Genomic DNA, 24,743 nt, shown 5'->3' with positions numbered 1-24,743 from the left:
GAGTGGCTTCTTCTCCCGGAGCTGGGTGCGCGCCTGGGGCCCCAGGAGACCCTGGCCAGAGCATCCATTGCCCCCTGCAAGGCTAGCTGGAGGGAGTGTGGAGGCCCCCCATCATTGCCTGCCCATCCAAATGTCCCATCTTAGCTACACCACTGCTCCCGATAGCCCATGCTCTGATCCATCCCCACCCACTCTGGTCCCCAGGAACTCCTGTTCCTCTACCCTGCCCGTAACTTTAATCTTCACCCCCTCACTCCTTCATATCTCCCCCCACGCACCCTGCTGCTTCCTGCTCTGATACTCCATTCTCAATCATCTCCTCTCCTTTCATTCCCCTCCCGTGCACCCTCTGCTCCACACACTGTTATTTAGCTCCCCAACCTGCTCTAACTGCACTAACAACAAGGAGTCCTTGTGCCACCTTAGAGACTAACAAATTTATTTTGGCATAAACTTTCATGGGCTAGAACCCACTTCATGAGATGCATGGAGTGGAAAATGCATTAGGCAGGTATAATTACACAGCACATGAAAAGATGAGTTGCCTTACGCGGGGGGTGGGGGAGAGAAGGGGTCAGTGCTAACGAGACCATTCAATTAAGAAGTGGCCTCTCCGCAACAGTTGCCAAGAAGGCGTGAATACCGAGGGAGGGGAAATCACTTTTGTAGTGCTAATGAGGCCAAAGCAATCAAGGTGGCCCATTGCAAACAGCTGACAAGCAGGTGTGAGTATCAGCAGAACAGAGCAGGGTTAAAAGAGCCGCTTACGGGCGCTTGTGCTGACCCCTTACACTAAGCGCCCACCTGCGGCAAAAGGCCCCTTCTGAGCCGGAGCACCAGGAAGGGGGTAGCAAGCCGCAGTCAGGGCACAGCAGCTGGCTACAGCCAGAGCCACCCTCACTTCCTAGCAGCTGGGGAAACCCCCTCGGCTTGTTCTCGGCTGTGACCCACCGCCAACCTCTCCCCTGAAGCAGACCCGGGGGGAGTAGGAGGGGACTGCACCCGTCGCTCCCCAAATCATCCACGGCTCTCGCAGCAGACGCTGGGCGAGCCCGGCGCACCTCCGACCGCCGGGGCTTCCCCACCATGCCGCGGCAGCCACCGGGAGACCCCTCCCCCCGCGGGCTCCCAGGCCCTGGAAACCCCCAGCGCCCCGCAGCGCAGCATCCCGCGGCCGGTCACCGCCCCGGCCTGGAGCTGCGGCCCCTGGGCCCGGACGGGGGAGGAGCCTGGGCGGGGCGCGTGAGGGGCTGGGGAAACTCCCCGCGCCCAGCCCGGCTTGACAGGCTCGCTGGAGGCAGCGGCGCGTTTCCGCGGGAGGACGCGGCTGGAGCCAGCAGCGGGGACTCAGCCTCTGGCCCAGCTTCCTGGAGCGGTGAGTTCCGCCGGGGCCCTTTGCCGCGCGGCTCGGGCAGAGCGAGCCTCCCCCGGCCCCTCTGGGGATGGCGGGTTTGGCGGCGTGCGCCCCTCCCCGCTCTAAAGCCCCCGTCTCGTCCGGCTGCTCGTGGGAGCCCGGAGTCTTCCTGTCTCCTCTCGGCCTCCGGGGTCGGGGCGCGCTCCTCTCTCGGCTGGGCTGGGCTGGGCGGGGTGGGTGGGGTGGGCGTGAGCCGCGCCGCTCGCCTCGGGGGGAGTTGTAGCATCTGCACTTTGCCGAACAGGCCGATGCGGTCCCTGCCGGGGAGGGGCGGAGGGGTGGGTGGCAGGGGACTAAGGGAACAGTCCGCACACCGGGCTAGGAAGGGGGCTTGGGGCGCCCGGGACAGATGGTGGTTTTAATTGGTAGATCATCAGCCAGTAAGAAACTAGACACGTTCAGGTTCCCTTCAAATTGTGCCACATTTGGAAACCTCAGGAGAAATATTAAAACTAACTTCTTTCCATCTCGCCGGAGAAGTGCTTGAGACGCAGGTAAAGTACCATGGCCCTTTCAAACAGAAGCAAAAGAGAAAACTATATTAGGGTATAGTAACCAGCTAGTGTTGTGAATGTGGGGGTGCTTTGAAATAGTCTTTTAAAAAAAAAATTGGGAAAAGAGATGCAGTGTGTCTGTTTTTCAAGAAAGTACCAGGTTTGGAAGGTGTAAGGTGAATTTATATCTGTCTGAAAGCTATTTTAAATCCTTTTTGGAAAAAAAAATATTCAGCTGTATTTCTTCTTCCTGTCACTAAGAAGAACAAAATCAGGATCTCCCTACTCCTCCAGTTTATGTAACCTAACAAATGCTAACTTCATTAACAATTCTGATTGTGTATTACAGTCCAAACCCAGCTAATATGTGTATTTGCCTTTAGATCCAGAATATAAAAAGCCAATTTACTCTCCCCTTAGCCCCCCCAGAATGACCCATGATTAACTGACTGAACAAGTTACCTTTCTTTGGCTCTTCCTACTAACTGATTAGAATTGATGTTCTTGATGAAATGAATAAGTACCTCCATATATTTGGGATGGCCTTTTGTAATACAAACTGTATGATAGTGGGACAGGAAGTGATTAGAGACTGGCATTGGCCTGAAAATGGTAATTTAAACTTCCTGTTCCTAATCTTGAATTGTGATAGTAGGAATTAGAATTGTGAGGCTTTCTTTTCTTTTTTTTTTAATTTTTTTAAGTCTTCAGACATTGAAGAAGGAAAATCAGTGGCTTTTATACATGGACGAACTATTTGAGGAGAACTTAAACTGTGGCATGATTTTCTGATAATACTGTTACTTGCACTTTAAATTTTCAAAGGGCTGTGCAAGCGTGATGCTCCTGTATGATAGGTGGTAAAAAGTATTCTTATGCAGATTGAGAAGCTGAGGCTGAGCCTTTGGTTACTTTTTCTTATGGTGCCCTCCACCTATGAATAATTGTCACTTTTCTGCTTAAGGCTTGAGATTAGCTACTGCTCACAGACTATTGAGTGCCTAGTTAAATATGGCAGGTGTGTTTATGAACCAAACAATGGATTTAGCCAGCTGGTCTCCATGTTTTGTGTTTTTTCCTTTAGTCTAAAATGGTAAGGTAACAAGTGTTAGGGTTAGGTTTTGATTAATAGAGGGGTGAGACACAACATCTTGTGGATAATGTGTCTAATGTTTCAGATTATCATTTTCTGTGGTAATAGTAGCTTCTGGTCATTGCAAATAACTGCAACAGAATAGCATACAAAATCACATGCCATACCATGCTGTCATGAAGGTTAACTATGTAATTTGGTTAGATTTACTGCTGTACTTTTAATGGTAAATAATAAACTGCTATTTTTATAGTGCTGCGAAGTCTAGACCTATACTTACATGTCTGGGGGGCAGAATGTGAGAAGGAGAGGACCTCTATTTGACAGAAATGTAACACTAATTTAACATTAGTCAAAGTCACTAATTGCTTTATGGTAATAGTTTCTTTGCATGTTTATGGCGTAAACTAGTGTGTGGGGAGTGGTGGGGGGGACAGTACTATAGTACATTACAACTATAGACAGGCACATGTGTTGTACCTGACTCAGAATGAAAGGAGGGGAAGGCGGGGGGGGGGGAGAGAGAGCAAGAGGAATTTCCTGTGGGTTTGTGGTGTTGGAGCAGCATGAATAGGGTTCCACACTGCAGGCAGGATCTACTAGGAGATTTAAAGCCATGTTCTGTACCAGGGTACAGAATAATAGAGTGGCAGCCTGGTAGCATACATGCTTAAGTTCACTACAACTTTCTATCAAACATTTTCAACTATTAAAAAAATGTGGTGTCTGCTTTCCTCAACTTTTTTTAATTGAAAATGGTTGCCCAAAAAATGAAAATATTTTCATTTGCAATTGCCAAACTTTTTTTAAACGAAAAGTCAAAATGTTTTGCAGGATGGTTCCAGCCATCTCTTTCGCTACCACTGAGTATTGGATTGTTTCACTGAATGTTTGTATTTGAAAGAGAAGTTTGCAAACTGAGACCACACACAAAGGCAGGGGAGGGAAGTAGCCCTGGTCACTAATGGTATTTGATTGTCTGAAATCATCTGGAAATCTGACCAACTCTTCAATTTGTGAAATTCTTTTAACAAACAGACCTGTGGCCTGCCTGAATGAAAGCAGAACTAATAATTACTTCCCTCCCCCTCCACCATAATCATCCGAGTCTTATTTGGCTCAGGTCTGAACCAGCTCACTGTTATCCATTCCTCAATCTCGCCTGAACCACAAGAGACACTCAACTACGCTCTCCAGGCCCGCGATAAAGCTGATGAATGTTGCAGTCATTCTGAAAACACTTCAGTCCATGCCTCCTTGCTAAGTCTTTTTCATACATCTAGAACAGGAAAGTACCGAAAATAACCCTCTAGAATCTATTGGAAGGAAGGAAAGAAAGAAACAAATTACCAGGGGCAGCCCCATATACTTCTACAAATCAGTGCCTCATTATCCATAGATCAATGACTGCTAATAGACCTAACATCATCAGCACTGCAGAGCCTTTTATGATACTGACTTGTGTGGCTGCAGTTGTGCATTAGAAGTCAATTTGTAAATACAAACAAGAAAAACACTCTGTGAGGTTATATATGCTTGATCAGGAAAGGACATTTTAAGCACCATATGCCATAATATTCCTAGTTAGGCTTTTGCACCATTGTCAACAATGCTGGTGTCCCAGGAGTATATAATAGATTTCCCTAAATGGGGGGGGGGGTGGTATTCTTTCTTGTGAAGGATGATCTCATTAATCAGTGCTGGTGATTTTAATCTTTGACTTGCCTTTACACAACTCTGTATATGACAAGTGGCCAAGGCAGATTACAAGCTACTGCTTTAAATGTACAAGAAGATGTAGAGGTTAACTTCCTCGTGGTGGTGGCTTTCCGTTTTGTCAAATTGCAGGCTGAGGGGACAATGGGGGGTGACTATGCATCTTGCACATGGCTGGACTGAAATGAACTAGAGTGTAAGATCAACCCTCTGCTTCAAATTAGTTTCAGTTTACTTCTCAAAAAAATCTACTCTAGAAGAGTAGATATGCATTGAAGACACAAATGATGTAGGGACAACATGATCCTGCCACAGAGAGAACAATTTATGGACTCACTCCTGGGCTCCCAGGCATGATTGCTGTTAATTTTAGCCAGGGGCTTGCCTTGGGAAGAAGTGCAGAATTGGACCCAAAGCAGGAGTAGTTACACTTTCTGTATTTGGAGTAGAATTCTTGTCAGTATTTTGCAGCTATAGACTAAAGGTCAGGATCTGTGCTCTCTCCCCAAGTGTAATAGGGCATGTGTAGAAAAGTGTGGGGTGGGAAGAGAAGGCTAGCATTGCAAAAGTGGATTTTCACTTCCAGGATTCTCTCTTGTTACAGGGGTATGCACTACAGAATAATCAGTACAAAGCATTCCAGCTATTGGCATGTCCCTGTGCTGAGTTCTCAGGGTGAGGGTGTAATTGCTGGGGGTATCTCCTGGGGTCAGTTAAGCTGGCTTTTTGGACCCTTTATAGCTTTTGAGCTGCTGTAGAGGTTGCAGTAAACCCCAAAATTGGCCCCTAACTGTATCAAGGCACTAACTTAGATTAATATTATTGAACAATAATCTGTTGTAACACAATATGTTGGTTGGCGATGGTTTTTAAAAATGCTGTCAGATCAGCAGCATAACTATATAGAATGCAAACTTCCCCATTGTGCCCCCCATGATATTCCAATATGTGCATTCTAAATTCTATGATTTATTTGAAACTTAAAAATTTCCTCCACTCCTATCCTCAAACTTGCATCCTGGTGTAATGAGTATGGTCTTATGGGCTTAGACTGTTCAGAATTGTCTAGAATACTCAGTATAAATGGGTTTAAGATAATCTAACTGGTAACCACTGACAACCTCATTTTACTACTCCGATGTATGTTTAATGTCCTCTTGCTTGTTTTTATTTATAAATTGTATTTCATAATAGAAATAGCATTTCTATGATCATATTGTACTTATGTGATGTTTGGGGGACCACCCAGACCAATAAAGGGTTCTGTCACGTCTGCTTTGTAAGTTTGGGTATCTTAATACTGTGCTGCTGTGGTTCAGTGCTCTGACACCAGTAGCCAACTTACAAGCATAAAGTCCCACTCTGGCTTCCACCAGCCTCGTTGCATGGCAACCTCAACAATCCCTTTTGGTCCGAGTTCCTCCCCTCCAAATCCATCTTCCCCAAGTTGTCAACTATCAGACACTCGGCATTTCCCCTCTAGTTCATCACCCTCAAAGATGTGAAACCTGCCCCCAATTATTAGTTCACTTTGGCACACACACTCCATACAGTTTGCACAATAGAGATCTGCTTGGGGTAAAAATTAAAGTTTATTTAGTAGAAAAATTCTTGGATTCAAAGATAAAATAATAAGGAAAAGCAAATGGATCTGAGTTGCACAGAAAATAAAGATGTAATCTCAGGCTTTACACTTTTGTATTAGAAAAGGGAATATAGGTTACCTATTGCCTCAGAACAGTTTCCCAGTATGCCCTTGGTCCTAGAGGGGATCCAGTGCTTCCCAGACAGTATCCCACTTTCTTGCTGGCCCTCAGTTTCTGGATAGCCTTCACTTCAAATCCCTTTCCTTTTAACAGGGTTTGCAGTTTATTCGTTCTTCTCCTCCTCCCCCTTCCCTTTTTCTCAGTGTGGTAATTCATGGTGACACAGAGCAGGGGGTTTCCCAGACTGGGATTTTCCTTTCAGGTTTCAAATTGTTTGTGTATTCCCATAGTAAGAGACAATGGTGGACCACTGGGTGGACAATGTAGGTGCTTGGAGCTGGTTTTGTATAAACACCTGGCCTGGGAGATGTCTTTCCTGCCTGATTGCCTCACCACACTGCTGTGAGATGATGTTCTAGATGTACTATAGTTACAATTTTCTGCATACATTTATAACAATCTGTGTGTGAGCATGCATCCTAATGACCATTAAGTTCAGGACATTATAAGCTTTCATAAAAGATCTTGCCTGACTCTTTTTTTAATTTTATTATATACACAGTAACAGTATATACAAACAGTTGATTCAATTGCTTATTCTTTGGGATCCATTGTCTCCTTGGTGTGTCGGAACCCTGATTCTTTCACATGGGTACAGTCACTCGATCCTGTCTTTCATATAGGGATATCATGGTGATTATATGTTCTAAGCATTGCAGCAACATTACATTATGTGCATTACAGTATGCGTAAGTGCTTAGTATTAATACCTTGCCTAATGACTCATAGTGAGCCCAAGAAGTATAGTAATTGCCCAGAAATGCATGGATGGCTGTGTCTTATTGCTTGTATTAGTGGTATGTATGTAAGTGTTACTGTATGATTTGCATAAAGCATGATTTCTGTGACTCTATTCAAGTCACTTAACTCCTCTGCTCTATTTTACGTAATTGCCAAAATGGATATAAAGATAAAAATATATTTTGAGATTTAAAAAAAAAAAGTGTAGGGTAAGAGCCAGAACACTGCATGGGTAGCTATAGTTGTATTTTTAAAACATTGAAGAAATAGGAGTTCTGTGATGAATAGATTTTTTTTTTATAAAGTGCCATACAAATGCTAAAATTTTACTAGAATGGGTCCACTAGCCCCAAGCCTTCAATGTTTCTGATAATTGCCTCTTGAAAAACCATTTTAAAAGTTGGTAGACATGCACAGTCTCCAGTACAAGCCTGTAGAATTACTTTCCTGTACACCCAAGGGCACCCAATTAATTTATCCTCTCCCCAACCCTTACCCAAATCCTTAGAATGCTTTTGGCATAGATGTATTATCTTCAGTCGAAAGGAATCAGCAATATCGGGGGAGGGAACAAAAATGCTAAGGTTAACTCTGTTTCATGGGCCTTATAGTGAGGGTGAATAAAACTTTTTTTTCCCTCAGTCATCACAGCCCTAGTATAAGACACTCAAAAACCAAACTTACTTAGCTGTAATCAGTCAAATTCAGAGAGTGACTTCCAGCATGCTAGACTCCACTATTCATACCCTCTTTCCCATATTTGTATACCAAGATGACCAAGGGACTCTTACTACTAATCCAGGTCAGAAGACTGTCATAGGATGTTGGAAACTGGTCAGTAGTGATACACGAGCTGTACAGAATTCTCCCACAGAGAACTTGGAAAAATGAATTTATGGTCTCATTAACTCTTGAAGAGATTTGAATCCTAGCTGAGTGCCATAAAACAGGCTTTCTACTCTGACTAGCTGGGAACCATAGGCGCCCACTCTGTGGGTGCTCCAGGGATGGAGCCACCCATGGGGGGAAAAAAAATTGGTGGGTGCTCAGCACCCACTGGCAGCTTCCCACCCTGCTCCATCTTACCTCTACCTCCTCCATGAGTGCGCCGCTGCATCCTGTTTCTCCCCCTCCCTCCCAGTGCTTGCACTGTGAAACAGCTGGTTTGCGGGGCGGGGAGGAGGGGGAACATTGTATGCTGGGGGAAGAGGCGGGGCCAGGGGGGATTTGGGGAAGGGATCCAATAGGGTCAGGGGGCGGAGTTAGGGCAGGGACTTTGGGGACAGGGTTGGAATGAGGCTGGGGCAGGGGGCATGGGCACCCACCAGTGCCAGATAAAGTTGGTGCCTATGCTGGGAACTATGTTGACTTGCATGTTGTGGTGCTACTAGAAAACAAACAATAAAAAATACTTTAATTTCAAATTCTTGCCCACTGCTGGCATATAAATACATCAAGGAAGGAAACAAAGCAATTATACATGTATATCTATATCTTCACCTGTTCCCAGCCCCCATTTACTGCAAGCCTTCTGGATAAAAGGTCCAATAAAACTTTTTCCTTGCAAAAGATGGCTGGTACCACCTGTAAGGGACTCATTAATATTGGCATCCAGATAACATGATAAATGGTACGTTGGAAATATCAAGATAGACAGGGTCATGGAATAAGCTTGGGAAATATGAGATGAATAGAAAGACCTGGAAAGTGTTACTCAGGAGGTGCAATACAACCTTACTCTGAAGTTGTTGAACACTATTACAGAAATGTGGACTAGTCAAACAGGACACTCAAAGGCAATTAACATTCAAGTGGTTAGTGCCTCATTTCATAGTGCTAGAGGCACCAACCATTTGAATGTTAATTGTTTTTGATTCCTAGTTCTTCTTGTCACCTGGGGAAGACAATAGACATCCTGAAGATTGACTACTGGATAAACACAGCCAACAAAGGTTGGAAGCATCATTGAAAGATAACATGTCCAGGGAATTAGATATGGCATTAGACATGGGTAATTAACTTGGTCTGGGATGACATCATGCTCTGAGATGGGAGTCAGTATTCAAGAACTTTGCTATTTAACTATTCCATGGGGTGTGGGGAAGCAAGCTTATCCTGGAAAAACTTAATTAAATGTTAAGAAAGGGAAAAGAGAAGTGTGAGAGCAAGTCTTTAAAAGAGAACTGGCCTATGACCTCATCAACTGGACACACTCCCAGGTAGAGTAACTTAAAACATAGGGGTGGATAGGCAGGATGAGTGCGCTCTCTCTCTCTATCAGAGAGGAAAGGAAGCAGGTCATAGCTGTAACGTGAAATGGATAACCTGCAATATTCTGTTGATGAATTTTTGATAGTTGTATGAGATTTCTGTAGGTCTCTAAATGTTAGTGTTAAAGGATGACTTTTTTTCACCCCAAGATACACTTACATCTTGAAATTTGGGGAGAATGAGATGATTAAAGTTTTCTTAATTCTCAATGTTTAGATAAAATCCTCCACTTCCTGGTTTTAGAGACTGTAATGTTCTACTCTGTTATGAGCAAGAGATCTTAGAACTGCTCCGGGGCAGACAGGCAGAGTCCCAATTACTAGGGTATGACTTTGCCTATGTATATGTAGCACTGTCCAGATCTGTTTTTCCTCTCTCCCCAAAACTAGCTAAGTGGCTTGAGGGATGGGAATCTGTAATTCCACAAGCTGCTGGCTATGGTGGAGAAATTGCTTCCCTAGACTGTCAGGGAGTGATGTTTTGGGAGCTGGCAGAGTTGTGATAATTTCAGAAGTACAGGATGCTTTCTCTAAGCAGCCCTTGCTTCCCTGCTTATATTCCCCTTCCTTTCCCTGCTACTGTTAAGATCTAAAAATGCTAAAGAAATAGTTCAATAGCTAGTGATCTTCTTTTATTCCTATAATTAAAAGGCCATAATTTCAAAACATTTGATTTAGTGTGTACTGTGATCTCAAGAACTAACTTCACTATCAGCTACTACTTACTGTGCACAGTGACTTTTTAAAATATACAATATGCACTCTACTCAACATTGTGATACCTTTGGAGAGATGACTGATCATCATTTTCCTGTGAAAGCCATCTTAGCTTTTACAACATGGATTTGTTATCTGTTCTCCAAGTTAATGCAAGAGTGTGATACAAGATTAACATCCACCAGACAAATTATTAAATCTACTGTACAAATAAGTACTACTTTCATAACAGAAATAAGTCACTAGAAAATTGTCACGAGGTCAGTGTCAACGTCTTTTTTTAAAATGAACACTTCAGTTATATTGTTTCTCATGTAAAATTAGAATAATTGAAGGAACAGTGAGAGACTGTTGTCTTGTGACTGCATTCTAATCTACTGCCAGACAAAGGAAAACTCATCTCTCACCAACAGAAGTTGGTCCAATAAAAGATACTACTTCACCCACCTTGTCTCTCTAATATTCTGGGACCAACACAGCTACAACAACAGTGCATATATACATAAAGGAATGCTTGGACAATCAAATGATCTAACTGGGTGAAAGCCCATCAGCACTGAATTGTCCACAAACAGTGTGGGAAAACTACTGAAATTACTGAGATGGATTATAAAGAAACTTCCCTTGTGACCAGATTATTTCATAGTTGTCCACAGCAGGGTTTCTTACATCTTACTCTGACGCATTGGGTACTGGCTATTGCTAGAGACAGGATACTAGAGTAAACAGACCACTGGTCTGATCGAATATGGCAATTCTTATGTTACCATATGTATTAGCTCTTGGCTTCTTTGAAGAAGTTACAGATGAAAGAAGAATGTATATTGTCTCAATGCATTTTACAAATGTTTGTATTTTATCTTTTTAGATGGCAACTGACACTTTGTTTCCATATATCATGTTGCTATATCCACATCCATTTTAGTATTAAGATTTTCACCAGTACTTGAGGAAGTAAATACCAATTCTCATTAATATTACTCTGTGGATTAATTTATTAATGCTACAAAAAAGGAACAAACATACACTGAATTTCCCCAGTGCTGTTTGTGATGTATGGAGCATTGAAGGCTCTGGAAATTTCACTAATTTTCCTTCTCAAAAGTCAAGGGCATTGGACATGTACATCTTAAAACTTAAACAAAGGTGTTTTTTGTTTGCATGTGTAAGTTCCGGTTATCAATTAACTTTTTGGTGCTATCTACCATCCAAGATCTGGCCTGCTATGATACACATCAGGGTTTAGTTGACTGCCTGAATCAAGCAGTAATAACTCTTCCTAAACTGAAACTAGTTCTTTGCCGTTATAGAGACAATTGTTTTGTTTTTTGCCTTTTTAAATTTGGAGGGTGAATGCTGCTTGGAGGTGGGATAACTACTGAAGCAGCATGATGTGTAACACTGGAGCAATAGTAGAAATGAATGTTTGCAGCACTGTGAATAATAGGTCACCTGTGCCACTGAATTCCATTGTTGCAAATATCTTGTTTTGACAGGAATTTTAAATTGCATCAATTCAGAGCCCTCATTATCTGACACAGCTTTTGCTTGTACGTAAAGTGTGCTCTGCCCAAGCCACTCAATAACCAGGCATTTCAGAGAGCTAAACATAGTTGCAATCTTATTGCAACACATACCACATCAAGAATTTGTAACCCTCCTGTGCATCATGGGAAAACTTTGTGGTTGTTAATAGACAGTAGTTTCATTCTGTCATGGGAAGATCACTATGGGACAGATTCTCAGGTGGCTAAATGTAAAATTTACACCAGGAGAGGATCTAGCTTCAGGCACCTAACCTGACTGTTACACACAGTAGCCTACAGTGTGTGTGTGTGTGTGTGTGTGTGTGTGTACAGTTGAATTGCAAAAGGAAAATACTCTTTACAGGGACAGACTTGCTGAAAGTGTACATTTCAAAATAGATATTAAAAATTGCATATAAAAAATGAAGGCTAAACCAGGACACTTTCAGTCAGGTTTTTCTATAGAATTGGAAGGGACCTCGAGAGGTCATCTAGTCCAGTCCTCTGCACTGGTGGCAGGACTAAGTATTATCTAGACCATTCCTGACAGGTGTTTGTCTAATCTGCTCTTAAAAATCTCCAATGATGGAGATTCCACCACCTCCTTAGGCAATTTATTCCAGTGCTTAACCACCCTGACAGTTAGGAAGCTTTTCCTAATGCCAACCTAAACCTCCCTTGCTGTGATTTAAGCCCATTGCTTCTTGTCCTATCCTCGGAGGTTGAGAACTTTTCTTCCTTCTCCTTGTAACAACCTTTCATGTACTTGAAAACTGTTATGTCCCCCCACAGTCTTCTCTTTTCCAGACTAAACTAACCCAATTTTTTTTCAATCTTCCCTCATAAGTCATGTTTTCTAGACATCTAATAACTTTTGCTCTTTTCTGGACTGCAATTTGTCCACATCCTTCCTGAAATGTGATGCCCAGAACTGGACACAATACTCCAGTTGAGGCTTGAGTAGAGAGAGAGAGAATTACTTCTTGTCTTGCTTACAACACGCCTGCTAATACATCCAGAAGGATGTTCACTTTTTTGGAGCAGCGTTACCCTGTTGACTCATTTAGCTTGTGGTCCACTATGACCCTCAGATCCCTTTCCATAGTACTCCTTCCTAGGCAGTCATTTCCCATTTTGTAAGTGTGCAACTGATTGTTCCTTCCTAAATGGAGTACTTTGCATTTGTCCTTATTGAATTTCATCCTATTTACAGTACTTCAGACCATTTATCTGATTTTGTCCAGATAATTTGAATTTTAATCTCATCCTCCAAAGCACTTGCAACCCCTCCCAGTTTGATATTGTCCACAAACTTTATAAAAGTACTCTGTCTGCCATTATCTAAATCACTGAAGATATTGGACAGAACCGGACCCAGAACTGATCCCTGTGGGACCCCACTCATGTCTTTCCAGCATGACTGTGAACCACTGATAACTACTCTCTGGGAACAATTTTTCACCCACCTTATAGTAGCTCAATCTAGGTTGGGTTTTCCTAGTTTGTTTATGAGAAGGCCATGCAAGACAGTATCAAAAACTTTAGTAAAGTCAAGATATACCACATCTACCACTTCTCTCCCATCCACAAGGCTCACCCTGTCAAAGAAAGCTATCAGGGTTGGTTTGACATGATTTGTTTTTGACAAATCCATGCTGACTGTTATTTATCACCTTATTATCTTCTAGATGTTTGCAAATTGATTTGCTTCATTATCTTTCTGGGTACAGAAGTTAAGTTGACTGGTCTGTAATTCCCTGGGTTGTCCTTATTTCCCTTTTTATAGATTGGCACTATATTTGCCCATTTCCAGTCTTCTGGAATCTCTCCCCCATTGTGCTTGATCTTCACAATATCACAGCATTGGACAGTATTGAATATCCCTAAGTGAGTCTTTATGCTAGCGTGCAAAATATTCACCTGTTCACATAGGGCTCAATGAAATCAGTTGGAGTGTTACCACTGATTTCAAAGGGTGAATGTTTAGGCCAATACTTATGTATGCAGTATGACTAGCACTGTCGGTCCAAGGATATTAGAGACGAGCTGGGTGAGATCTTTTACTGGACCAAATTCTATTGCTTGTACTTGTCAAGGAATAATTAATGTCCTAGTGCTATTTAATTATAATGACGCCACCCATAGCTAAGGTTTCCCAATACTCTCCATTTTAAGACACTGCTTTCAGTTGCTTATTAGCTAAAATGGTTCGGCTATTTCTGAGAGTGAGATTGGGGGGAAATGCATTGGTAAAACAATGTTAAAAGCATTCATAGCCATTTTGCTGAGAAACTCTAGTGCCTCTGACTTGGAGCAGGAATTTGAAATATGGCAGCTGGGTTGCCCTGGTGTTGGGGGATGTGCCTCTTGCAATTGATGTGAAAATCCACCCAACTTTGACCAAGTTATAAGCCTTTGTAAATAGTAATTTACACATACATGCTCAGTAGAGATTTGTTAGATGTTGGTGGCAAAATTTCCTCAAAATTCCAGCTGCAGTGTGCATGCTCCAGCCCCTGACAACTCTTGTCTGCTGATTAGACTCTGCATGTGCCAGCCATACAAAGTGACTGAGAATGTTCCATCCCAGAGCCGTTGGGGGGGCCAAGCAGGACTTTTCTTGCAACTGCTGCTCCTTATAGCTACAGGCTGGTGTGGTTTCAGGTACCAGAACTGAGAGCAGGAATACTGTCTTGTGCTCTGCATATCTCCTGGTAGTGCCCAGGTAGTGTAGTGAAAGGGGAACATCCTGACGTGCTTGAACATATAGGGGTGTAGTGGGGGAGCAGACAGACAGGCAGGATGGAGGATGCGTTCTGGGAACAGAGGGAGAAAAGGGAGGATTGGAGCAGAGGAAGGTGGACAGATGGGGCAGGAATGGCAGGGTCAGACTGGGTGATATGGGGCAGCTGTCTGCAACCAATAGAACATGCTCTTTCAGAATCTGGAATAGAACCCAGAATTCCCTAGTCCCAACAGTTCTTTGTTGTCAGTCAGTAGCAGTAAAGTGACAGTATGTGTCGTCCTCCTCTAGTGGCTTACCCAAACAGTGCATAACAGCCTCTTAATGCTACCAGTTGACCCATTAACTGAAGTGGAAGAGGTCTGTTCTGTGGATCTGTGATGACCTACAAAATTGCGCCAAAAAAACCAAACCAAAACTATATTCAAAGAACATTATGGTTGCTAAAATCAAGCAGTCAAAAGTTAGGAAATGCCAGGATTGACGTTGCCTGTGCAGCCTTAATTCAGCTCCTTTGTGCATGTGTATTATGATCCAGTTTTTAATTACATGATCACATACTGTTCTGAACTGGATTCTGTTCCTGCCTCTGCCACAGAGTTGCTCTGAGATGCTGAGCAAATCTCTTAAACTAAACTTTGTGTGTAGCCACTAATTGTGTGTTCCTCATTAACTTGTGCCCAACTTGAGACCTTGGGGTCAGATTCACAGAAGTATTGAATGTTCACTGCTGCATCTGAAGTCAGTAGGAGCTGTGCTTCAAATATGTGAAGTACTACAAAAGCAATTATCTGAAAAATCAGGCCCTAGGCATCTCAAATTGGGCGCCCAAAACTAGTGGACCAATGAGTTTTGCCCTTAATCTCTGTGCCTTATTGCCCTTTTATAGATGAGGATTAACAGCTTTCCCCACAGTTATTCTGAAGATAAATTATTAATGTTTTTGAACCCTCAGCTATTACAATGAGTACCGTGGAAAAGCCCATGAGGAAATTAATAATACTATACTCAGTGCATGGCTCAAATGGTGTGCAATAAATAAAACCTGGGGTCATACATGGAGTGTATAAAATATCGAATAGCTACTCATTCGGTGAGCACTGTCCATCCTGTTCAGTGAATGTGGCAGGGGCTGTGTGTGGCGGGGGGAGTATTATGTGATCATATAATTAAAGACTGGATCACAATGCTATATGCACAAGAGGGGAGCAAACGAAGGTTGCACAGACAACCATCATCTTGGCATTTCCCAGGTTTATTTTTTAATGCTTGACTTTGCAACTTTAACATATCTGAATATAGTTTTTTCTGTATGTTAACATGACAATGGCACTTTAACCAGGATTCTACAGGCTTGCCAGGAAGGAGTTTCGGTACAATAGTTTCATATTACATGCTGTCTCCATAAGTGTGAATTGGCATCAACCACTCTGACATGATATTCCAAGTCATCTTCAGTTGACTGTGGCGTTACAATAAGTGTAGAATTATGAACTATATCTCTTGCCTGCTCAGCTGTTTTTCACACAACTTTTTGTAAATATTTTTTCCCCTTCTTAAATTGACAACACTAGTTACTGGGCTGTAACAGGAGGTTTTGACCATCACCAGGTAGGGTGGGTTTGTTTGTTTGTTTGGTCTGTTAATCAGCATGTGAACACCAGATTTAGGGAAGTTAGGTACTTTTGAAAAATCTCACTAGGCACCTATCTGCATCTTTAGGCACCTAAATAGGCACTGAACATCTTGCCCTAGACTAATTTTTGAGCTGTACAATTATGATGATCAGCCTGTGCATATAGACCCATATCCAGTTCTCTTTGCCTCTGTGTCTAGAATTTGGGTTTGATTAGCTTTCCTCTTATTTACCTAATTTGGGGAGCACTCACTATATGGACCAGAACTGCAACCCTCTATCAAACACTGTGTGTGTGTGTGTGTGTGTGTGTGTGTGTGTGTGTGTAAAGAGTTGGCTAGTCGCATAGTGCAGGCTTTCATAACTTCCAACTGCTAAATCATATTAAAAGACTACTAAAAATACACTCCTTGCTTGACTTCTTTTTTAATGCAAGTACAGTAACTTCTCTAGTTACTACAGGGATGTCATGATGACTGACTGAATGGGAGGGAGGTGATCCACAAGGCAGTCTCTCTAGAATTGTGGTCCACACTATAAACGTGAGAATCTCAATGTAAATAAATCTAGCTATATAATTCTCTTTGCTCTCTTTTAAAGGAATTAAATCTTGGAGCATTTCTTGAAGATACTTTGATAGCAATGTTGGAGCCATATTGATGGTTGTGAAGTGAATACCTTTCAAAAACAGTGCTCTTGTAGAGAAGGTGTGTGTATTAGCTTTCTAATGTATAAAATAACTTCCTTATCTCAAAAGGGTGGTGTTAAGCTAATTCATTAAAGTTGGAGCAGTGGTCCGATTGAAGCCCCTATGTCTGCATGTGCTTCAAATTGCCTCTTATTCACTAAGGGATTTTAAATGGGAACATCTTTCTCAACTGACACTGGTTTAGTGCCTTTGCACCTCACCCAGAGAATTAGCTTACCATTAATAGTGCTTTTATTTATTTTAGATCTAGTGAAAGCAAACTAGCATCACTATATATTTGACATTTTTTTAAATTGAGTATAGGCTAGATCTGCAGTACAAGATTTTTTTTTGCACCACTGGACTCCAGTATACAACCATACTGGAATTATTGCTGCTAAAATGACAGCATAGTTACAGTGATGACACTTGATTGAGATGAATGTGGTTTGTTTTCACCTCTTTACATTTTGCAAAAACAGCTTATATTTAAAAAAAAAGCACAAATCCAATTACGTTTTAATTAAAATAATCATTCCCCAGCAATATTGGGAATGCAATTATTACAGCATGGAGGACCCAAAAGTCAGTCTAAACAAACATGAAACTGACCTCATTGCATTCAAGTTCTCTGTTTTGACAATGAAAATCATGCATGCGCTCATGTGTGTACACACACACACCCTCCAACAAGCAGTGACAAACACTTCTAGTGATTTTTAGATATTAGTAACATAGGTAAAGAAGTGTGGTCATAAGTTGACAATGTTCCTTTAAGTCCATTCTACATACTAAGGTGTGAAACTAGTGGTGAAGGCACTTTCGCCTATTACAGCTTGCCTACAGACATCTCCGTTGGACTTTTAGTTGGTGGTACTTAGGGGTGCAAAGGTAACCTGACAAAACCCAAAGCTATGCTGTCTTATTGAGAGCACAAACAGCCTTTAAAGAGACACACATTTTTAGGGGTTAGTTCTCACTAAAGAGAGAAGTGGGTATAGCTATTTGTATTTCTGTAACACAAATGCCTGTTTTACTTTTTATGTATTTATTTTTTAAATTCAGTTGCTGTTTGTGGGTTTTTTTGTCGAATGGTCTCCTGTGCTGGCTATCACCAAACACTTTAGCATTGTGCTAGTGCATGATAACTGAAAAAGGAAACAGTTTTGCTTACAAATTTATCTAAACTGTCCTGTTTGTGATTCCTCTAAACTGAATGAAATACAGAAAATAAACAAATGGTGCACATGGTGAAGCACAGTTCAGATTCTCTAAAAATATTCTTGCAGTTTAAAAAATCTTCAGATCCTGTTAAGAGTAGGGAATTCATTTTCAATTATTTTCATCTTGGATTTAGACTACTGTAGTACTCCATGGGCAGTTTGAGCCTTTAGCGTGGCTGAATCCATAGTCTGCCTCTCCAGTACTTCACAACAGTGCCCAAGTCAATTTCATATTATTTCACATCTTCCATTTCATTAAGGGTGGCATGTAAAACTTGGTTATAAAACCTGACCATGAGAACAGGAAGACAAACATCCTCTCTGAAATCGTTAGGAGTAAATCATTCTGTTTCATGAGAAGGTGCTCTGGGCCTGCTTTTAAAGCAGAAAGAGGCAAAAAATATCCCAGGAACACAATCTCATGCTAGGTCCCTGTTTTTAATTTGTCACAAGCTTTTTGTGGAAGACTGAATTCTATGTCTTAACAGGACCAAAACCATCTTTTCCTTTTTCTTTTTGGTGTTGGGTGGGTGGGGAGGGATGTCTCGTGCAACACTGCATTTAAATTAACAAATTAAAAACTGTTTTGGCCTCAAAATATGATAGAGGTTTATGTGCCTTAGCTCATTTCTGCTACTGTAGTGTGTTTTTAAATCACCACAAACACCTTGATGCTATTAGCTGTCTGTAGTATAGAAAGTGTGCAGTGTAGCCACTGTTTGTCAGTTCTGCTGACAAAAAACTTCCACCCCCAAAGAGTGACATTTGCATTGTCGACAGGATAGCGCTCCTGCCAACACACTATTCACATTGGCGCTTGTTGTGGCAAAACTTTTGCCTTGGGCGGGGCAGGGGGCAGGTGGTTAACACTTCTGAAAGACAGAAGTGTCATTCAATTGCCAGTGTAGACATAGCCTTATACAGGTGTAAAGAATGTGGGTGGGTTTTTTGTAGGTTAGCTTATTGCCTGGAAGGGAATAAAGCTAAACCCAAAAAGCCACTATTATGCCAAGGTAAGAGTGTCTACCCCAGGGCTATACGACTATAACTTTATTGGTTTCACTGGTAAATTTTGCCTTGGGGACAAGCCCTAAGGCCCCAATCCTGCAAACACTTGCATATGTCCAGTGTCTTTAAATAGGGTTATTCATGTTCCATGAATAACCCTAAGTGTATGCATGAGCATTTGCAGAATTGTGGCTTAAAAGCTCTTTAAAATCCCTAGCAAGAGTCGTGCTAAGCCTGTTCTACAAAACTTTAAGGTATGTGTGTCAGAGGGTAGTTACTGTGTGAGGGGCTGCAATTAGGATTTTGTTTTTGTTCCTTAAGTTTTAAAAACTATGCAACAGATCATAAATCTGCATTTTTTTTGACTGTCACTGGGTCCACACCTATACCCTTTGGCCATGTCTGCACTAAGATTTTTTTAAGTAGTTGACACTAAATTAATTCATGGTAGTTAACACCTTTGTAAAGGCTAGTGTGGACATGCCCTTGAAAAATGAAAATGTAATATTTGGTTTAGTGTCAAAACATAGAACACAAGACATAGCATGCTTATTGTATTATTCATGTACGTATTTAATTCAGTAATCACTCTCTAATTTAAATGGCTCTGTCATGGAATTCCAGCTTCTAAATTGCAGTGCCACAGAAACCTTGCTTTAGTAAATTTGATCTCTTGTATTTTTTGTCGATAGTTTTGTCTCAAGTACCAAGAATTTGAAAATAAACATACAGTGCTCCAATAATGGAAGAGACGTGCCACTAGGATAATCTGATGTTTAGGTTTAGTTTTTATTTAGCTCTATGAAGAGTTGGTTCTGCGTCTGCTCCACATTTAGTGCTCACTGAATTTAACAGAAGTTCAGTGCGTTGAATGATGCCAGAATTGGGCTTTAACTGACATGGATCCCCTTAGGTGCTCTGCTCCTTTCCTAGAATCCCAGCCTGAACCTTTCCATATCAATCCTTGTAACTAGTTCTTTCCCTGCTACATTTTTTTTGTGTGTGCGTGTGTTTGTACTCTGCAAACATGTTGATAGGTTTGCAAAAACTGAAAAGGCAGAATTCTAAGGTTTCTGATCATTGAGGGTTAGTGATTCAGTAAAGGGTCAGGGTCTAGAAGGCATCTAGGTGCAGAGAAGTCTTGAGGTTCTTTTCCAATTAGATGTGTGGTGTTCTACACACAGCAGTAATGACTGCAAGCTTCTTATTAAGCCTTAATTATTTGTTTACAAGAATCATGGCAATGTTTTTTATTTTAACTATTGACAAGTTTTTTGATGTACAGCTTTCAATAGTGCATTATTAAAAAGGCGGGGGGGGGGAATATTACTGAGCCCTATTGCCACCAGAAGGGGACTCAGGTGCCAGTGTCTTAGCACCTCTAATCCAGGGACCTGTGTCAAGCAATGCAGGGAAGTTAAGAGAGGATGGTATTTTGTGATGTTTTATGCAAAGATACTTTAAATGTGAAACTTAAATTTTTTAATACATTCTTTAATTATTCTGTGTGTTTTTTTCCCCTTCTCCCCAACCCTCTTTGCCTACAGGCAGGATGAAAGACCGGTTAAGTGAACTGTATGAGTTAGCTAGGCTTTATAACCAACAGTTTCCTAACAATGAGGATGATGAGAGTTTACCTCATGAAACCCTCCTGTTTGAGACTGATTATGCCCTCGCAGCTCTTTACAAAGATATCCAGAGTATCAGAACGGACAACCTCCACCTGAAAGAGGATGTCAGACGGCTAGGTAAACAAAATAATCGCTTTCTTACCTCCATGCGGCGTCTTAGTAGTATCAAACGAGATACTAACAGCATCGCCAAAGACATCAAGGCCCGTGGAGAAGGCATCCACAGGAAACTCCAGACAATGAAAGACTTCAACGAAGATGCAGAAACAAAACATGGCACGATGTCTGTCATAACCCGTGTATCGAAGAATCACTATGTTGACCTCATGCATGCCTTTCAGGAAGCCATGTTTGAGTACAATGAGGCAGAGATGAACCAGCGGGAGAACTGCAAGATTCGGATCCAGAGACAGCTGGAGATTATGGGCAAGGATGTTTCCGGAAACCAGATTGAAGACATGATCGAGCAAGGCAAGTGGGATGTTTTCTCTGAGAATCTCCTGTCTGATGTCAGAGGGGCTCGTGCAGCATTGAATGAGATAGAGACGCGACACAAAGAGTTGATGAAGTTGGAGACTCGCATCAGGGAGGTTCATGAGCTCTTTCTGCAGGTGGCACTACTGGTGGAGCAACAGGCTGACACCTTTGACATCATTCAACTGAATGTGGAAAAAGTTGAGGACTATGTCGGAGAGGCTAAATGTCAGGTGAGGAAAGCTCTGGAATACAGGAGGAAACACCCTTGTCGAACACTCCTCTGCTGTTGCTTTTCATGCTGCAAAAGATGATTCTCCTACTCAAGCCATTACAGACCAACTTGAATGTGCCCTAAGAATGTACAGTTGAAATAGTGCTTTTAAAATGGGCTACTCTTTGGAACAGGGTTGGTTGTGGGAGGTTGGGGTGGTTACCCCTTGTCTTAGACGGAGATGCCTTAAGCACATTTATGTGCTAATAAAAGCCAAATGTTGCTTTCCAATCACTTTTTTATTATCTTAAAAAAAATCAAACCTAACCTATTTGACTGTAATCAAGGCTAGAGTGCTTAAGAGAGCCTCATAAAATGATACATGCTCCAATCTGACACCACCTAATTTAAAGAATGAATGAAAGGCTCATAGCCACCTCGTGGTACACCAACACTCATCCTTCATTCAGGAAGCTATTTTCTATCTTCCACAGTGAGACTGCCTGGGGTACAGCTCTATTGCTGTAGTGAAGTAATTCTGTGGTGCTTTGTAAGTTTGCCTACCTTTAGGAAACTTGGAGCACACATGATGCAATCCTTGAGCAATTCATTGCCACATTCATTTGAAGAAACAGAAGTCTGTTAAACTATTAACAGAAAATATAGAATTAGTTTCTTAAACCTTTTTTACACAAGGAGCTTGATTCTGATCTCACATTGGTTTTACACCACTGGAACTCCTTTGAAATGAATGAAGTGAATTTTGATCTATTCCAGTGTAGATAAGATCAAACTTGGTCCCAAGAAGTGGTCATTCCTTCTCTTCTCCCCCCCCCCCACCCCAAATCCCTTTCATCATGAACACACCAGAATTTTGACCAGGTCACAGGAAACACTGAAAAATTAAGACGTCTCCAACTGATTCTTTACTTTAGTCATTAAAGAACATTAAATAGAGTATTTAAAGTTTGTAATGTAGTCTGCTGGAGGACTGAAAATGGTCATGGCAAACTTTTCAAAGGTTTTTAGCCCTGTAAATAAAATTAATTCAACTATCTCCTCTCAAATGTGATGGAGGGCAAATGCAACATTTTAGAGATTCACATGCACACAAATTTGAAGTTGTAGTGACAGATTTACCTTGTAAATAGATGCTTATTTTTGTAAGAAAATGTATTGATCTATTGTGTTTGTATATGTTAACATGAAGGTATTAATAACAATGTTTACTCTGGTTAGTATATGAAGACTGATGGGGCTGCCTTGTGCCTCTGGGACAACTGCACATTGAAAAGAGAATAGACCCCTTTATTCAATACTTCTGTATGAGCCAACATTTGGGAGTCAAAATGACTTCCTTTTATTGGATTTGAAAAGTTTTCCCTCCTCCTTCTAAAACCTTCTCTGACCACATTAGGTTTGGACAAAAAGGGAGGAAGAGAGAAATTTAAAGCCAAATTTTGCAGTCCTTAATTGATTACAGTTCCCATTGGTTTCACTTGATTGAGAGATGAAGAATTTGGCCCTTCCTTTTGAATATGCACAATATTCCAACTACAGTATTTCTGAGCAGCTTTCTGCTACATTGTGATTTATTGGTACTTTGAACTCATACAAGACTTTTTTTTCCAGAAGTTAGTGACTTCAAAGATCTTCTGTTTGGTTAACTTATCCCCCTTTTTTGTCCTTTTAATAATATATTTTAACATTTCACATTTGTATTTTGGTGATTTCCTGCCTAGATGCACCCAGCTATCCTTTTGCACCCTTCATAATGAAAAGTGTTTCTGTCTTTTGCACACTAAATGTATATTGCAACATTCTTTTTAATTACTTATAAAACAATAAGGCCTTGTAAAAACAAATTGATACTCACTTCTAAGCTTTCTTTGCCTAGCAAAAACATGTTTCTTGATGGTCAGGCTTGCCACATGGAGGATGAGAGAGTTAAATGAACTGTGGACAAGAACTTTTTTTTTCTCAAGTTGAAAGTCACTTTGCTTTGAACTAAATATTATAAGAAGCACCTATGTCTGTATTTTCATGTGTTCATTAGTTAGAATTTATGTAGGGGACGAATGAGCCTCAAACAAGAGGGTGTTTGTGGTATACAGTGAAGTCTTAAAGCCATCAGTGTTAGATTTGCTTGGGGAAATTCAAACAATTCAAACAATTCAAATCTGAACTGCAAGGGGGAAGAGAATGGGATGTAAAATGCACTGGCTGGCACCCATTACTAATTAAGAGCTGTTGTCATGTTAAGTAGCACCTTACTCCATAAGTAGTCCCAATCACGTCAGTGAGACTGTTCCTGAAGAAAGGTACATGTACATGTGCATGAGGATATCAGAATCTGGACTTAACAGGCCACAAAAACCTCAATCTATTTGCTCTGTATATTGTAGCTTTTTCCACCACCTTTTATGATAGTTATGTAAATGTTCTAATTGTTTTCTGTACATGTATGTATCTAGAAATGCAATAAAAGTATCTCAGCATAATGGTGAAGATACATAGTCACACCTTGAATCAGCAGGTCCAAATAGTTTCTTGCACACTGATGTTCTGTAGAACTTGGAAAAAGTCACATTACCAAACTATTCCTCTTTCATCAACTCACACGTGTGCCTGAAACATTAATGTGAAAAAAGTTCTATTGTTCCCTTCCACTGTAATTCACACTATGTTTTTTCAGAAGATCTTAAACATTCATCCATTGCAGGAAGTACAAATTAAATCTAGCAGTTCTGAGAGATTCTTAAGATCATATTTAAAACATCACATTGTGAATATCCATTCTAATGCTGCATCTTCAGTGGCACACAGGAAAAGGAACTGAGATAAGCAAGAAGAAGAAACCGATTTTGAAACAAGAAAATAACAGTTATGTTGTGAAAATAGTTAAGGCTTGCATGCATCCTAACAGGCTCTGATTGGCAATCCCCAATTATATAGTTTTTCTACCTTGGCTAGTATATAATGGAGAGGCATATTAATTTTATAGTATATAGCTTGTAAAATATATTCTTAAGAAAGCTAAAGCTTGCAAAGTTGCTTTTTAAACTCCTTCAGCAACAAACAATATTAAATCTCTTCTGAGTACTGTAGTCTGTCTGAATGCGCATTGTAGAGTCAATACAGGCCTGGGAGAGTGAGCTAGCATCTATTCAGATGTGTGCATCATCAATAAAACTCTTAACAAATTACTAGTTGGAGGGCCAGGTTTGGCCATTAACACTCATATAAGCACTACAGCAAACAATGGAGTTGGACATGTGTAACTGTTGTCCAAATTTGACTCTACTTGTCTGTCATGGTGATGTTTGAGCTAAAAAGCATTTGAGTACAAAACCCATACAGAGAGCTTGATCTTCAAATCTTGGGGAGTT

At 41.2% G+C, this 24,743-nt stretch overlaps 1 protein-coding gene across 4 annotated transcripts; it reads left to right on the top strand.

Annotated features, from left to right (window-relative positions):
- Positions 1-768: 768 nt before the first annotated feature.
- On the top strand, positions 769-24,116 carry STX11 (syntaxin 11). 4 transcript variants are annotated; one of them, XM_039532827.1, is made up of 3 exons: positions 1,240-1,375; positions 16,717-16,823; positions 20,583-24,116. In XM_039532827.1, exon 3 carries the CDS (start codon positions 20,588-20,590, stop codon positions 21,452-21,454), a length of 867 nt encoding a protein of 288 aa, XP_039388761.1. In that variant the 5' UTR covers positions 1,240-1,375; positions 16,717-16,823; positions 20,583-20,587; the 3' UTR covers positions 21,455-24,116. The 4 variants fall into 4 exon arrangements, with proteins under 4 accessions (XP_039388760.1, XP_039388761.1, XP_039388763.1 ...); XM_039532828.1 differs by lacking the exon at positions 1,240-1,375 and adding an exon at positions 1,774-1,908; XM_039532826.1 differs by lacking the exon at positions 16,717-16,823 and having other exon boundaries at positions 769-1,375.
- Positions 24,117-24,743: the final 627 nt, after the last annotated feature.

The sequence above is a fragment of the Mauremys reevesii genome, linkage group 3 (assembly GCF_016161935.1).
Source record: "Mauremys reevesii isolate NIE-2019 linkage group 3, ASM1616193v1, whole genome shotgun sequence".
Classification (NCBI taxonomy): Eukaryota; Metazoa; Chordata; order Testudines; family Geoemydidae; genus Mauremys; species Mauremys reevesii.
Note: the sequence above shows the minus strand (reverse complement) of the source record. Positions and strands in the feature narration are given on the sequence as shown.